This window comes from Trichosurus vulpecula, chromosome 2 (assembly GCF_011100635.1).
Source record: "Trichosurus vulpecula isolate mTriVul1 chromosome 2, mTriVul1.pri, whole genome shotgun sequence".
In the NCBI taxonomy this organism is placed as follows: domain Eukaryota; kingdom Metazoa; phylum Chordata; class Mammalia; order Diprotodontia; family Phalangeridae; genus Trichosurus; species Trichosurus vulpecula.
The window spans coordinates 389,120,649-389,136,204 of NC_050574.1; the positions used below are offsets into that span (position 1 = coordinate 389,120,649).

A 15,556-nucleotide genomic window follows, 5' to 3' on the forward strand; every position below is an offset into this window, starting at 1 on the left:
CTTACTTTGCACATTATCTGATTTGATTTTCCCAATATCCCTGGGAGGTGGGTACTATTATTCGCTGCATTTTACAGATGAGAAAACTGAGACTCCGAAGGTCTAAGTGATTTCCCCAGGGTCGTAGAGCTGGGAAGTGTCAGAAAGAAGATTTAAGCTTAGGTATTACTGTCTCAACTTTATTTATTGCTCTGTGTACGTGTCTCACTGATGAAATACCTGAGGGCTCACTGTAAATTCTCCCTTCCTCTGTTGTTGTTGTCATAGGATCAGGGCATTTGGGAGGTGATGCTTCTATATGTAAGTAAATTGGATTTAAGTGAGGGAGGGCTGTACAAAGTCACCAGCCTCACTTTCTTCTCAGAAGCCATGTGAGTTCAGTGGCCAGATAGAGACCAAGAGGACTGGAGATGGCCCTGGATAAAGTGGGGACCTTTTTCAGCTGAGGTCTTTCCCAAGTCTCGGTTTGACTGAGGCATATTCAGTGATTAAGGCTAGGTAAGAAATGAGACAGAGAATGACCTCTTTGCTTAATAAAAAAAAAAAAAATTAATCTGGGAGGGGAACACCTTCAGCGTTTCTGGTCAAAACAGAAGTGATTGCTATTTACATTCACTTCAATCTAATCAGGGCCCAAACAATGACCAACTGGGGCTTGGCCTGCCCTTATCTCAGCTAAGGAGGATGTCTCTTGGCTGAGGGTTTCTTAAGAAGGGCTGGGTATGCCTTGGCACAGTTGTAATTACTTTCCTCAGGCTGAGCTGGGAGATGAAGGGTCAGACAACTCAAGGAGGGAGTAAAGAAGCAATGGAGTCCAGAGATAAAGTCTAAAGATGATGCTGGGGGAAGACAGTGAGGGGATGCATTTTATTAAAATTCATGCCAATCGCTATATTCACTTTTCCCGTGGGTAGAGGCATGTTTTTATTGGTTATGAAGCCAGCCTAGTCATTCAGCTTCTTCGAAATCAGCTACCGTTGCATAACTGCTATTGCTGCTGCCGATGTCTGTTACTTTCCAAGGAAATGACCATCTCTAAGCGGGTGGGGACCCAGGGAAACAGGAATAGGATGATGAGAATGGGGTTAGGTGGTATCCTAGGTTTAAACTGTGCTTTGCAGGGAGTGATAGAGACAGCTAGGGACAAAGGGTGGGGGTGGCAGAAGGGCCTCTCTAAGCCTAGAGGGGAGCACAAGGATGATGTAAAGACGAGAATTAGAAAGTTACTCTTTGGGAAAAAAGAAGATGTCAACTTGACCCAAGCTAATCAAGAGGCTGGAGTCAGAGGGGTTGGTACAGCGGAAAGAGGACTGTACTTTTGGAGTCTGCAGACATAAATTTCAGCCATTTATTGACCTCACATCTTTGGGTAAGTTATTTTACCTTTTTGAGCTCACTCCTAAAAAGGATGGGGACTGGACTAGGTAACCTCTGAGGCCCCTTTCAATTCTGTGATCCTAGGATACTTGAAATAAAAAAGTTTTTGGATAGAGTACGTTTGATAGTTTGCCGAGACACTTGAATATAATATTAGAGTGGTAGCGAGCCAATATAAATTCTTGAGCTGCAGAATGACCTTATAAAAACAGGTGGGTCAGGCTATTTCAACAACGTATAGGATGAACTGGAGCTAGAAGTAGGTTCTAGAGTTCCAAATCTAATGGAGAAGGAGGTATAATAAATCCTATCTTTTTAGTTTCAGTTATTGAGAGTTTCATTTTCTGATCTTGCCTCCAGGGTTTTTTTTTGGAGGGGGAGGAATACCCCATTAAGATTACATCAACTCCAGCTAAGACTGACCCAAGGATTAAAGTTCCGGCCTGACTACTACAGAATATGGAAAAAAAAGTGCTTCAAGCCCTCAAAGTTGGAAGTGATTTCTGGAAATGCTGAGGATGCCAGGATCTGGCAGCAAATATTAATACTTCATAGGAGATAATGCGTAGTTTCTTCCATTTTGCATTTAAAATAACCTTTGAGATGTGGCCCAAGTGAAATATACATGTATCATTACTTTAATAAAACTCTAGATTTTTCAAATGGCAAGGTGAATACATACATTTGCTTTAGATTCATGGATAATTTATTTCAATAGCTTAGGACCAAGTATAATTTCACATTTGTGCCTTGTGCCTTCACCTTGGGGATTTGAAGCTGTCCTAGGCCAGGAAATATTAAATTTCAATTTGGCAACCAAGTATTTTAACATATAATTTAACATGAGGCATCGGGAGTGTTTTATTGAAACAAGAACTGCTGATTTAATCACTTCCATCACTTTATGCTTGCAATATACCCACCTTTTCACCTCATCCAAATGATCACTTTAAGTTCTCAGGACATTTTAATGCCCCATAACTTATTATGCTGTTTGGTCTTCTTGAAAAGGAAGTGCATGCTATCACTTCAAAATATTGACTATTCCCATAAATTTGCAATGATTGAATCCCATGAAAGTGACGATTTTTATATTCTTACTAATTCAGGGTGAACCTATCTTTCATAGCACTATTTCATTAATTCAAAATAAATTTTCAATCTCATTTAATGAACATTACATAAAAAGGGACACACCAGACATTAGGTTTTATTTATGTCACTCTAAATTATCTTCCTATTTTAATTAATGCACATATGTTTGTATGTTTTAAACAATGTATGCATGATTTTTATTAGTTTACTTATTTTTAGTTTTCACTTTTTTCACATGCTATGCATACACGTATTATTTATCACCCTCCTATATATCAACAGATTCTAACTCTGTAGTATTCTATTGTAGATCACATTCTGAGCAATCTTTTTCATAATCCTTTGCTAAATCATTATCTTAAGAGATGCCCATCTTTGAGATTTTAGCATCTCTTTGAGAGATGCTAAATCATTATCTTTAGTTTTTGAAGGGGAGAAGGCAGGGCAATTGGGGGTAAGTGACTTGCCCAAGGTCACACAGCTAGTAAGTGTGTCAAGTGTCTGAGCCTGGATTTGAACTCAGGTCCTCCTGACTCCAGGGCAGGAGCTCTACTCACTGTGCCACCTAGCTGCTCCCTAGTTTGCTTTTTTGGTTAGTGTATTGTTGATAGCTTGCTGAGACACTTGAATGCAGCAAGGATGGGCTTCTCTTAAGGCTCCAACCTCAACCCATTCCTTTTTTGAGGGTGGGGAACCTTTGGCCTCAAAGCCACATGTAACCCTAGTCTAGGTCTTCAAGGGCAGCCATTTAACTGATTGGGGATGCCCTTGAGGACCTAGAGGGCCACGGATTTCCCCACTCCTGTCTCTTCCCTGATGATCTTATTAGCTTCCATGAATTTAGTCATTTTTATACAGATGACTCTTGGATCTATGCCTCCAGCCCTAACTTTTCCTCTAAATTCCAATGCTGAGTTACCAAAGGAAACCTCCCGGGCATTTTCACCAGACTGTCATATAGGCATCCCAAACTGAAAATGTCCAAAATGAAACTCAAATTTCTCCCCAAACCCAACCCTATTCCAAACGTCCCTATTTCTTATGAAGCATCACCACTCTTCTCAAGGAGTCATCTTCGGTTCTTAGCTTTTCTAAGCCCTCCTATCCAATCAGTTGCCAAATCTTGTTGCTTCTGACCTCCGCAATGTCTTTGATCAGTCCCCTTCTCTCCCTTCACACAGCCTTTATTCTAGTTCAAGCTCTCATCGCCTTTCCCCTGGACTATTTCAAAATCTCTAAATTATTCTTCCTCTGGTCTCAAATCTATACTTTGCACAGCTAAAGCCGGAAGGGAAATCAAAGAGCATTTGAGCATTTGTCCAGCCCTTTTTTAGACCACAGATCTAACCATCTCACTCTTTGCTCAAAAATCTTTATTGATTCCCCATTGCCTTTGGTGAAAAAAAATATGAACCAGAGTACTCAGTCTGGCTCTCGCCTACCTTTCCAGGCTGATTTCGTACTGCTCCCCTTACTCCGACTTCTCCATACATCCCATTTTAGCTTCTGCCTCTATTTCTTTGCCTAATGACCCCCATTTCTGATATACATTCCCTCTGCCTTGTAGAATCTCTAGTTTCCTTCAAAGCTCACCTCAGGTTGTTGTTGTTTAGTCATTTTCAGTCTTGTCTGATTCTCTGTGACCCAATTTGGGGTTTTCCTGGCAAAGATACTGGAGTGCTTTGCCAGTTCTTTGTCCAGCTTATTTTACAGATGAGGAAACTGAGGCAAATAGAGTTAAGTGGCTTGCCCAGAATCACAGAGCTAGCAAGTGTCTGAGGCCAGATTGAACTCAGGTCTTCTCGACTTCGGGCCCTGTACTCTATCCACTGAGCCACCTAACTGCCCAATACCTCAGGTGCCACTTCTTAGATGAAACTTTTCTTACTCCCTTCCCCCCACCAGCACATTGTTACCTTTTCTTGTGTTATTTTATATGTACTTATTTATGTACACGTCATAGTCACCTAGTACAAGGATTCTTAAAATTTTGCGTCCCTTTGGCAGGCTGGCAAAACCTATGCCCACCTTCTCAGAATAATATATTTAAATGCATAAGATAATAAACATAGAATTGTAAGAAAACCAATTACATTGAAATACAGTTAGCAAAATGTTTAAAAGAAAAAGTCCATAGACCCCAGGTTAAGAGCCTCTGCTCTCCTAGGATGTAAATTCCTTGAGGACCGAGGTGATTGTATTTTTGTCTTAGGCCTCCAGTACTTCACACAAAAATTCATAGAACTATTGTTGGAAGGAATTCAGAGACCATCTAGCCTGGCTCTTCATTTTGTAGATGAAAAAATTGAGGACAGTAAATGACTTATTCAAGACCATATAGATAGTAAGTGTCAAAAGCAGATTGGAAGCCAGGTTTTCTAGACTCCAGAGTCAGGACACTTTCCCTGTACCATGTTGTCTCCTTATACATTTGTCATTGTTGTTCAGTCATGTCTAACTCTTTGCAACCTTATTTGGGGTTTTCTTGGCAAAGATACTGGAGTAGTTTGCTATTTCCTTCTGTGGCTCATTTTACAGATGAGGAAACTGAGGTTAAGTGACTTGCCCAGGGTCACATAGCTAGTAAGTGTCTGAGGCCAGGTTTGAACTCATGAAGATGAGTCTTCCTGACTGCAGGCTTGGCAGTGCAGTCACTGTACCACCTAGCTGGCTCTCCTTATATGTAGTAGATGCTTTGCAAATGTTTATGGAATTGAATTTTAATATATAATAGGTTGCTTAGCCATGTCTTGTAGGGTAGAAATAGTACTGAATTTAGAAACAGAAGCCCAATTCTACCATTTACTATCTGCGTGACTTTGATTTTTTCATCTGTGAAATGAGAGGGTCAGGCTGGGTGACATTTTAGGAACATTTCAGTTCTAAATCTATTATCCTATGATGCCTTATTGTTGGGCATTTGGGTCATTTCCATCATTTAATTATTTATTTACCATCATAGATAGTCCTATATAATATAAAATAATAAATAAAATAATATAAAAATAGACAAGTCAATTTACAATTACCCTCTCCCTACTCTAATTCATCACTCATTCAGCCACCGAAGTGATTTTCCTGAAACACAGGTCTGATCATGTCACCCTTTCTCCCCACTTCCCCACCGCCCCCAAAACCAAACCAAACCAACCCTCCAATGGCTGGCTTCCTATTTCATCTTCCAGGATCAAATGCATCTTCTTCTGTTTTACATTTAAATTTTGTCACAGTCCCTACCTTTCTCAAAATCAAATGAGATAATATTTGTAAAGCATTTATCTGTGCCTAGCACATAGTAGGCACTACATAAATGCTTATTCCCTTCCCTCCTTTCTATCTGTTCTAGTCTTCTTACACATTTCTCCTCTCCACATGCTTTATAAACCAGCCTTATTAGTCTACTTGCTAGCCTACATATGTGACATTCCATCTTCAGTCTCCTTGTCTTTGGCCTTGGCCATCCCCCCCCCGCCTGAAATGCCATCCCTTCTCATCTCCACCACTTGGAATCCATCACTTCCATCAAGATTCAACTCAGACTCCAGCTTATCCACGACATCTTTCCTAAACCCAGGTCCCTCCCCAAATCTTGTAATTATAGATACATACATATGTTATAGTTCTATTTTATATATGTACATGGCAGCTAGGTGCCCGAGTAGAGAGTGCTGTTCTTGGAGTCAGGAAAACCTGAGTGAAAAATCTTTCTTCTGACACTTCTAAGCTATGTTACCCTGGGAAACAAGCTACTTAGCCTCATTTTTCCTGGCTTTGAAATGGGGATAATAAGTCCTATCTTAAAGGGTTTGAGGTTCAGATGGGATCTTATGCATTAAATATGTTGCAAACCTTAAAGAGTTACACAAATGCTAGCTTTTGTTATTGTATCCCTGGTTAGAATATAAGCTCTTTGAGGACAGGGACTATTTTGCTGATTATTGTATCCCTAGTTTTCAACAAGGACAGCTAGGTGTCCCAGAGGACAGAAGGCCAGGAAGTCAGGAAGACCTGAGTTTAAATCTGGCTTTGGACACTTACTAGCTGTGTGACCCTGGGCAAATCACTTTACCCGTTTGTCTCACTTTCCTTATCTGTAAAATGAGCTAGAGAAGGAAATGGCAAACCACTCCAGTATTTTTGCCAAGAAAACCCCAAGTAAGGTCATGAAGAGTCAGTCACAACTGAAAAATGATTTAACAACCACCACAAAATTTTCAGCATAGTTCCTGGTACATAGTAAGAATTTAGTAAATGCTTATTGATTTATTGAAATCTTTACACAAATGATTTTCTTTTTTCCTTCTCATTTTATATAATTGGTATTTAGGATCCATGGCAGATGATAAAAAGTCTATGCATTCCTCCTCCCCCCATTATAAATTGAGGAGATCCCATTGGATTAGGTCCAAGGCTCTTGCCAATTTTTCACCCAAGGTTTCTAAAGAGTGGGAAAATGACAAATTCACATGGCGTCAAGTGTACTTGAAGGGGTGGGAAGAAGATACAAGGGCTGCTGAATGGTTCCTGTACCTCTAGATCCCCCTCTCCCCTCTGCTATATTTAAGATATCTCAAGGGCAACAGCCCCTGACAGCTGCCACCATTCCCCACCTGCCCTTGGAATGATACTGTTTCAGATCCTTGAGGGGAACATTGCTTAGTCGGGACCTGAGATTTCAAAAGGAAATAATTTATTGCTTCAGGGCATGTCAGTGTTAATGACTGGAAAAGATTCAAGGGTATATTCAAATGCCATACCCTTGAATCTTCTTCTGCTCTGGAAAACAGCAAACATTAAAGAGAACAGTTACCAGATATATTCATAGGACTGTCCCAAGGCCAAATTAAGAGGTGGACAGGTTATCTTTGACGTTCAAGATGTCTTCCATGCACATGTTAAAATTATACAAGATTCCTTGCAAGATACAACAACAGAGAAAGCTTCAGAGACCCTCTAAATATTAATGTAATAACCTTTTCCATTTTCTCCCTCAACTTGTGCTTGTAGATTGGGTCTCTATTGTGCTGTTGTTATTCTTAGGTTCTAAGGTGTAGTAGCTGTGGCTACTAATACTGTCATCATCATCCTCCTCATCCTCATCCTCATCACCCCTGAGCCCCCACTAGTGTCCTTCCTATTAACAATCAGCTTATGGATACAAAATTAACTTTCAGCATGGGCATTTACCTATAATGGCATCATAGTAAGGACAGTAGATATCATCACAGCATACTCTCCTGCAAATACATGGAAACATCCTTGGAAAGAGTGGGCACACACTTATAGTACAATGAGAGTGGAGTAAAAATGACTGAGAATACAATCTTATTTGCAAAATATTATGGTGAGGGTGATAGAGATAGCATTGCCTCACAAAATATTGGAGTACAATTGAGAGTTTCTAGGAAGCAATTCAGAATACTAATTAGTGAATAAAATGTCAATACCCTTTGACTCAGAGACTCCACTGTTGCTGTTGTTCAGTCATGTTGTTTCAGTCATGTCTGACTCTTTGTGACCCCATTTGGGGTTTTCCTGGCAAAGATACTGAAGTTGTTTACCATTTCCTTCTCCAGCTCATTTTTTTTTAAACAGATGAAGAACTGAGGCAGGCCGGGTTAAGTGACTTGCCCAAGGTCACACAGCTAGTAAGTGTCTGAGGCCAGATTGGACTCAGGAAGATGAGTCTTTTGACTCCAAGTCTGGCACTCTATCCACTGCACCACCTAGGTGCCCAGAGATCCCATTACTAGGCAAGTACCTCAGGATGGTTAGAGATAAGAGGGGAAAAAAGTTCCATTTACATGAAAATATTTATAGTCAATTTTTTATGATAGCAAAGTCGATGTGCATCAATTGGGAAATGGCCATGTGAATTATGGCATATGACTGATGGAGTGTGACTTGATTGTAAGAAATGACAAATAAGAAAATTCAGAGAGAAGCATAGGAAAACCATGAATTGCTACAGAGGGAAATAAGCAGAACCAGGAAAACAATATGCAGAATGATTATAGCATTCTAGATGGAAAAAACCCAGTAACAACCAAAAAATGAAGCTGAACATTATGTAGTTATAATGACCGAGCTCAGTCACAAAGATGAGATAAGAAAATGTACTTTGCCTTCCTGCTCTGAAGAGGTAGGAGACTCTGGATAGGAGTAGAATATGACAAATAATGACAAAACTGAGTTGATGTGTTGGTTTTGCTGAACTGATCTTTTCCCTCTTTTTCATGCTTTGTTACAAGCCGTGTCTCATTGGGTAGATGGAGGAGGAGAAAAAGGGATAGGGAAAGGAAGTAGCCATGTGATTTCATTCTTATAGGAAACTCCTGGATGATGACATTCTCTTTACCAACATAGGTTGGCACCTTCTCTGAAACTTAAAGTCTTAGAGTTACCTAGTGTGGTCATTTTCAACATTTTTTGAGTTTTTTTCTTTTCTTTTCTTTTTTTTCTTTTCAACATTTTTTGATTCCTGACTGATAGTTTTTTTTCCCTGGTGGGTGTGCTGGAGTGGGAGTGGGGTGGGAGGAGGGGAAGTGGCATCTGCACAGCTCTTGTTCTTTGCGGGTGTTCCAAGTCAGTGTTAGGTTATAACTGACCTGGGGGGCTGATGCCTAGCTCAATAGGAGGCAGGTTGGGAGCTTGCAGATTGGAGGGGAGGTATGAAAAGAGAGAATGCTGGACAGTAATGGATCTAGGCTCCATGATTGGCTATCTTGGGGAGGGCAGGATGACACCCATTTTAACTGTCTGTGTGGTTGGTTACATGCCTCTAAGAAACATCCCCAAAGATATTTGCAAAAATTTTAAATTAAGAAAAAAAAAGCAGTTAAGCAAAAAAAAAAAAAAATAAGCCTATAGGTACTTTGGCATGAGATGTGGTCAAGCTAGATTGTTGTGAGTGCATTTGTACTTGAAAACTGGGAGGAGTGCAAAAAAACAGACAAGAAATAGAACAGGGTTGCTATTTTTATAGTGTTTTATTCTCATTGGCAACTGTAGTGAAACCAGCTTGTTTGGACTCTACCACTTCAATATTTGATGTACCATGTGAGGAAGTGGTGATGAACTGAAGAAGTCAGGAAGGGGAACTTGACCTGGCCAGATATGCTATCCTGTATATGTTGTCCATACACAGTTGTTTGCTTTAGAATGGGAGGGGACCTTGAGGGCAGTGTCTTATTTTGTATCTCCAGAACTTCTTAACATGGTTCTTGGCACATAGTAAGTATTTAATAAATTCTTGTTGACTGATCCAATCAAGGTGATCCAATTTTGAGGTCCTCACAGATTGAAAAGATTATGAATGGTGCTTTGACCAAAAAAAAAAAAAAGTAGTGACCAAGAAAAGCATCAGCCTCTATTGGCCCAATAGCTTTTTTTATTTTATAAAATTTATTATTTGTACTATAAGTACACCATTTACGTCTAACAAAACCAACAGCTGAACCAAATATGGGGGCACATTTCCAAATTAAACCACTTAATTCAAACCACTTATTGCTTAATCAAGAAAAAAAGACCCAAATATTATTTTGCCATATGTTTTATGAAATTGAAATCAAGTTAATAAATAAAGAAATAAAAAGTTAGTTTTGTGTTCTCTTCTATAGCCATCTGGGCTAGGTGGTACAGGGGGTAGAGCACCAACCCTGGAGTTAGGAAGACTCATCTTCCTGAGTTCAAATCCTGCCTCAACACTTACTAGCTGTGTGGCCCTGGGCAAGTCACTTCACCCTGTTTGCCTCAGTTTCCTCATCCGCAAAATGAGCTGGAGAAGGAAATGGCAAACCACTCCAGTATCTTTGCCAAGAAAACCCCAAATGGGGTCACAAAGATTTGGACACAGCTCAAAACAACTCAACAACAACCATTTGTGTACTTAAAAAGCTTTTTCCCCCTCTTTCTCTCTCTACCTTTCTTTGTTTCTCTCTCTCTCTCCCTACCTCTTCCTTCCTTCCTTCCTTCCCTTGTAATCAGTATACATATAGCCCCAGTTCTGCTAACATAGCTTTGTACCACTTCATATAAGTCTCTACATAATTCATTTTATTCTTTATTTTGGTTATTTTTTTTATGTGCATGCCTACTTTCTACATCTTTATAAAATCTTTATGAGGGTGGCTTATGCATGTACAAAGTATATTCTTGATAAAAAGATGAGAAGGAAACAGGCAGACTTTCCCAGACACTTTTTTGCAGAAGTTCTAAGGCCTTTCAAATGCTGTGGCAACACTGAGGCAGCCAAGGGATAATCTCACACATACCTGATGAATGCCTGAGAGCCGGGTAGAGAGCTTGTCACTACCGTCCCCGGGGATTTATAATTCATTTCTTCTGATGGTTTTCTTTTCATATTTACTTACGGCTTCCTCCTACTTAAGCTGTTACTCAGTGGATCCATGAGAGAAAGCAAGTCTCAGAGCATTCAAAACTTTTTTTTTTTTTTTAGAGAGTGGACTGTTATTTAACACCAGGGCTTTTTAGCAGCCAAACGCAAACCAGCCTTCTAGTCACAGCAATGGGAAAGAGCCGTGGGTTTAAGGATTACATTTGGCAGCAAAGTGCTTATATTTTTAGTGTTTCAATATAGAGCCGGGTTCATGTAAGATTTCTTTCCCCAAGCTATTGATAGCTGCAAAAGCCTTGATGGACAGGTTTCATGTCTGAGGCTTGTCACTTCCTTCTTTTTGAGTTGAAGCTATTAATACTCTCTCTTAATTTGACTAACCCCTAAGTGGGAGGAACTTTATTTTCCTTTTCCTTTTGCTTCTGTCTGTCTATCTGTCTATCTATCTATCTATCTATCTATCTGTCTATCTCTATCATCTCTATCTATCTAATCTCTATCTAATCTATCTGTCTTATCTATCTATATGATCTATCCTATTTTATCTATCTTATCTATCTATCTACCTATCTCTTCCCTTCTCTCTATCTCTTCTTCTCTGTCTCTCTTACTACAAATAAAGACATTCTGTTCTATTTTGCCCAGCAGTACCTTAGTGGTTATGTTCTTTACACTTGGGTCATTAGTATGGCTCCCTAAAATACAGGGTTTTAACTTTAGGGGGGATGGTGGAACATTTTGTGGTGGACCAGGACTACACCAGGGAAACTTGAGAGCAGCTCATATCACTAGGAAAATTATGTCTGTGACTGGAAATTAGCTACGTGCCACCCGTGGATCAGTTGAGTTTCTTCTTAGCTAAATCCCTTAGTGACTTGTAAAAAATGTAGAGTGATTGCTGTTTAGAGCATTGAAGCAAACCTTTCTTTAGGCCAAGCAATGGGCAACAGTAGCTCAAGGAAAATGCATTGTCAGTTAGGACCTGGAGAGTGAAAGAACTCTCCAGGAACAGTGGGCAGCTACTTGTCAAAGGGGAGACAAAATTTGTAGGTTTGCTTTCGTAAAGAGAAACAGATTTTATGTAACAAAAGCAATTACCTCCAAAATTAAACCAGAAACAGATTGGCAACATTTTTGGAAGTTAGTATGCCAGCTAAAGGGATAATGTCCTGAAGCTACAGGGAACCGATGTATAAGGGTAATAAGTCACATTCCCCACTGGAACAGTGGTCAATCGATATGAAAAGACAAGTTATGAAAAGGGAAATAATAACCAATTAAATGCTTATATTATCTAATAATCAGAGCATTAGGACCTCAGACGGCCTTATGATACTGCCTTTCATGCACTAAAAGGGGAACGATATAAAGAATTTACAAAATCCAATGTTGGTGAGACTGTGGAGAAACAGGTGTGTTAATGGAACTTCTGACAGGTGCGGTCATTTCGGAGAATGGCATAGCAATACATCGAATCACAAAACTGACGATACCTGTTGAAGCAGTTGTTCTTTTGTGAAAATTCTAACCCCCCTCCCCTGCCCCACCAAAAAATCATAAAATGGGAAAAGGGAGCTACCTGTCCCAAAATATTCATAGCTGTGCTATTCATAGTAGCAAAAATGGAATCAGCTTACAATCCAATAATTGAGGAACAGCTGGATAAAGTATAGTATGTTAATATACTGGAGGGAAGACTCACCTTCCTGAGTTAAAATAAGGTCTCAGGCACTTACTGGCTGTGTGGCCCTGGGTAAGTCACTTCACCCTAGAAAATGAGGTGGAGAAAGAAATAGCAAACTACTGCAGTATCTTTGCCAAGAAACCCCCAAATGGGGTCACAAAAAGTCTTTCACAGCTGAAATGAGTGAACAACAAAATGTACTGGAATTTCATGGTGCCATGAAAGTGATAAACGAGAAACAGTATGGCGGAGTGGCCAGAGAGTTAGCTTTGGAGTCATGTTCAAATCTCACATATGGTAGCCTCTTGTTGGCCCCACATAATTCTCTTAAGATGAAATTGTAGAACTGGCAAAAACAAACAAAAGATAATTGGAAAGAGCGAACGCATATGGACAGAGAAGAGTCATCGGAACTATTTTATTGGTATAGAGAGCTAACACAGGCTGGCACCTTCTTCTAAACTTCCTTTTAATGTAGAGTTTCTTAGCATATTTAGTAACTTACCCAGGGTCATAGAGCCAGTATGTGTCCAAAGGAAATCTGCTTCTAGGTTTTCCTGGCTTGGAGGAAGTCACTTTACTATCCTCTATGCTATGGTGCCCCTCGTAAGTCAAGACAAGTCAAGAAGAATTTGTTAAGATTGATAGAGTGAAATCAGCAAACCAGAACTATACACACACTGATTACAACCATATTCAAAGAAAGAGTAGAAAAGACTCAGGGGAAATATGATATCTGTCTTTAAGTACTTAAAAGGATGTCATGTAGAAGAGTCATAAGATTTGCTTGGGATAAAACCAGGAGTAATGGGTGAGAGTTGCAAAGATGTAAATTTAGGCTTGATATTAGGAAAACTTCCTAATGTTTGGAGGAAGGAAGTAGAACAGATTGGTCTTGGGAAGATGGTGGGTTCGTGCTCCTTACTGGAGATCTCCAAGCGGTGCGTGCATGACCACTTTCCAGCTGCATTATAGTAGACATTTCTTTCAGGTATGGATGGGTCTAGGAGACCCTGAAGTCCCTTCCAATGCTAAAGTTCTGTATTTCTGTGAAAAAAAGGAAAAAGAAAGGAAGGAAAATAGGCTCAACGGTGATAGAACTTCTAGAAGGCCTAGAGAGAAATAAAGAACAAATAAGAAGAATGGGAGATTTGGAATGGGAAGGGTCCCTTACAGGCCACTGAGTCCAACTCCTCATTTTATAGGTGAGAACACTAAGGCATAGAAAAATTAAAGCAAGTTCACACCCCTATAACACATTCAGGCAAGATTTGAACCAAGGCCCTCCTGACTCCTTACGACAACATCCTGCCATCTGTTATAAAACCTAGGTTTAGGGTAAGATTTTGTTCCTTGTTTTGCCTGTTTACTTGATCACCTTTGTTGATAGTTATGAATTTCATAATAAAAATTAATTAAATTACAAGTGTTAAGGTGGTCTTGAAGTTCACAATTATGGAAATATAGCTAAATTAAGAAATGAAGAAATCCAGATAGATCACAAAAACATTACATCTCCCTTGCATCATCTACTCCCACAGTCATGAGCTCAGTTTCTGATATTTTTCAGGTTCAATCTTTTGGTCAACATCAATATTTCCATCAGAAAATGATGATTTTTCCTTTTTTTTAAATGGTTATCGTTTCTTTAGGTGGAATTCCATAGGGATGAAATTTATAGTAGAGGCTATAAGGGAAATTAGGCTTGAACATGAAGAAATGTACCAGAACCTTGCAGGAATCGATCTGTTCAATACATTAAAGGATCCCTGTTTTACAAGTGTTATTAATAAAAGTACTATTAACTGAAGACCTACAAGTTCTAGAGCAGGAGTGGGGAACCTGCAGCCTCGAGGCCACATGTGGCCCTCTAGATCCTCAAGGGCGGCACTTTGACTGAATCCAAACTTCACAGAACAAATCCCCTTAATGAAAGGATTTGTTCTGTCAAACTTGGACTCAGTCAAAATCAGCCCTCCTGGGTGTTGCCTTTACATCACCTCAACTGACCACTCAAATCTGTGTGTCCCTCATCCTAGGAGCCGGGGTCAGAGAGGATGTGTATCTGATCTGGAGAGAGCTGGAGGAAGCTCGGAATACGCTGGCACAGATTCAGAAGATTGTCGATGATTCCATGAAACCTGAAGGTTCAGTAGCCAGCCAGGGTAGGTGGTGTTTATGGTTACTCTCTGATCTAAAACCAACAAACCCACCAACAAGATAACACCCTATTTACATGCCCAAATTTTGCGAGACTGGGGGGAAATTAGTTAAGGTGCTTGTGAGTTTAGCCGCTTAAATGGCAGTTCTTTTATTCTAGTAAGGAAAGTGCACATCCTTCACATGTATAATTGATATCATGTTGTTTGCCTTCTCAAGATAGGGGGAGAGGCAGGAAGGAGGAAGAGAAATTTGGAACTCAAAATTTTTTTAAATGATTGTTAAAAATTTTTTTTTTACATGTAATTGGGAAGTGTTTAATGAAATAAATAAAAATAATTAAATCATTATAAAAACAATAAATAAAGATAACATAATAAATAAATGAAAGGAAATAAATAATTAAAAATAAAAATAAACAAAACAACACAAAATGGGCCCATCAGGTCTAAACATGGGTTTCATCACCGCAGAGTTGTCTGGGGGGAGTCTTCCCAGCTTTATAGGAGTGTTTGTGCTTACACACAGGTGGGATTCCAATGGTCGGTTTTGACTTAGAGCATTTCTTATGGGCTTTAGTATTTGGTGACATGATACAAAAAGAATGTTTGGGAAGTATTTGCTTGCATGTAGAGCCAGCCCTACAAGGAGTGTGAAATTTGCAGTGCTCTCCTCCCTCTCCCTTTAAGACTTCTCGGTGTAGCAATGAGCCTCGCACAGAACTCTGGGCACCTCTGTTTCCCAGAAGGGATCTGATCAATGGAATCACACTGGATTGTAAATGACTCAATGCCATTCTGTGTGTGGGTATGGGCATTTTCATGCCAGCATAAAACCTTAAGTCATAGGGGTGTACCTCTTAATGATATGATCTTGAGAGA

At 39.7% G+C, this 15,556-nt stretch overlaps 1 protein-coding gene across 1 annotated transcript in view; it reads left to right on the forward strand.

Moving 5' to 3' along the window:
* VWA3B (von Willebrand factor A domain containing 3B) overlaps positions 1-15,556 on the forward strand; it is a 223,177-nt gene that overhangs the window by 53,029 nt on the left and 154,592 nt on the right. Inside the window, exon 8 of the mRNA XM_036744160.1 lies at positions 14,555-14,667. Coding sequence (XP_036600055.1) covers positions 14,555-14,667 — 113 coding nt within the window. The remainder of the gene's footprint in view (positions 1-14,554; positions 14,668-15,556) is intronic.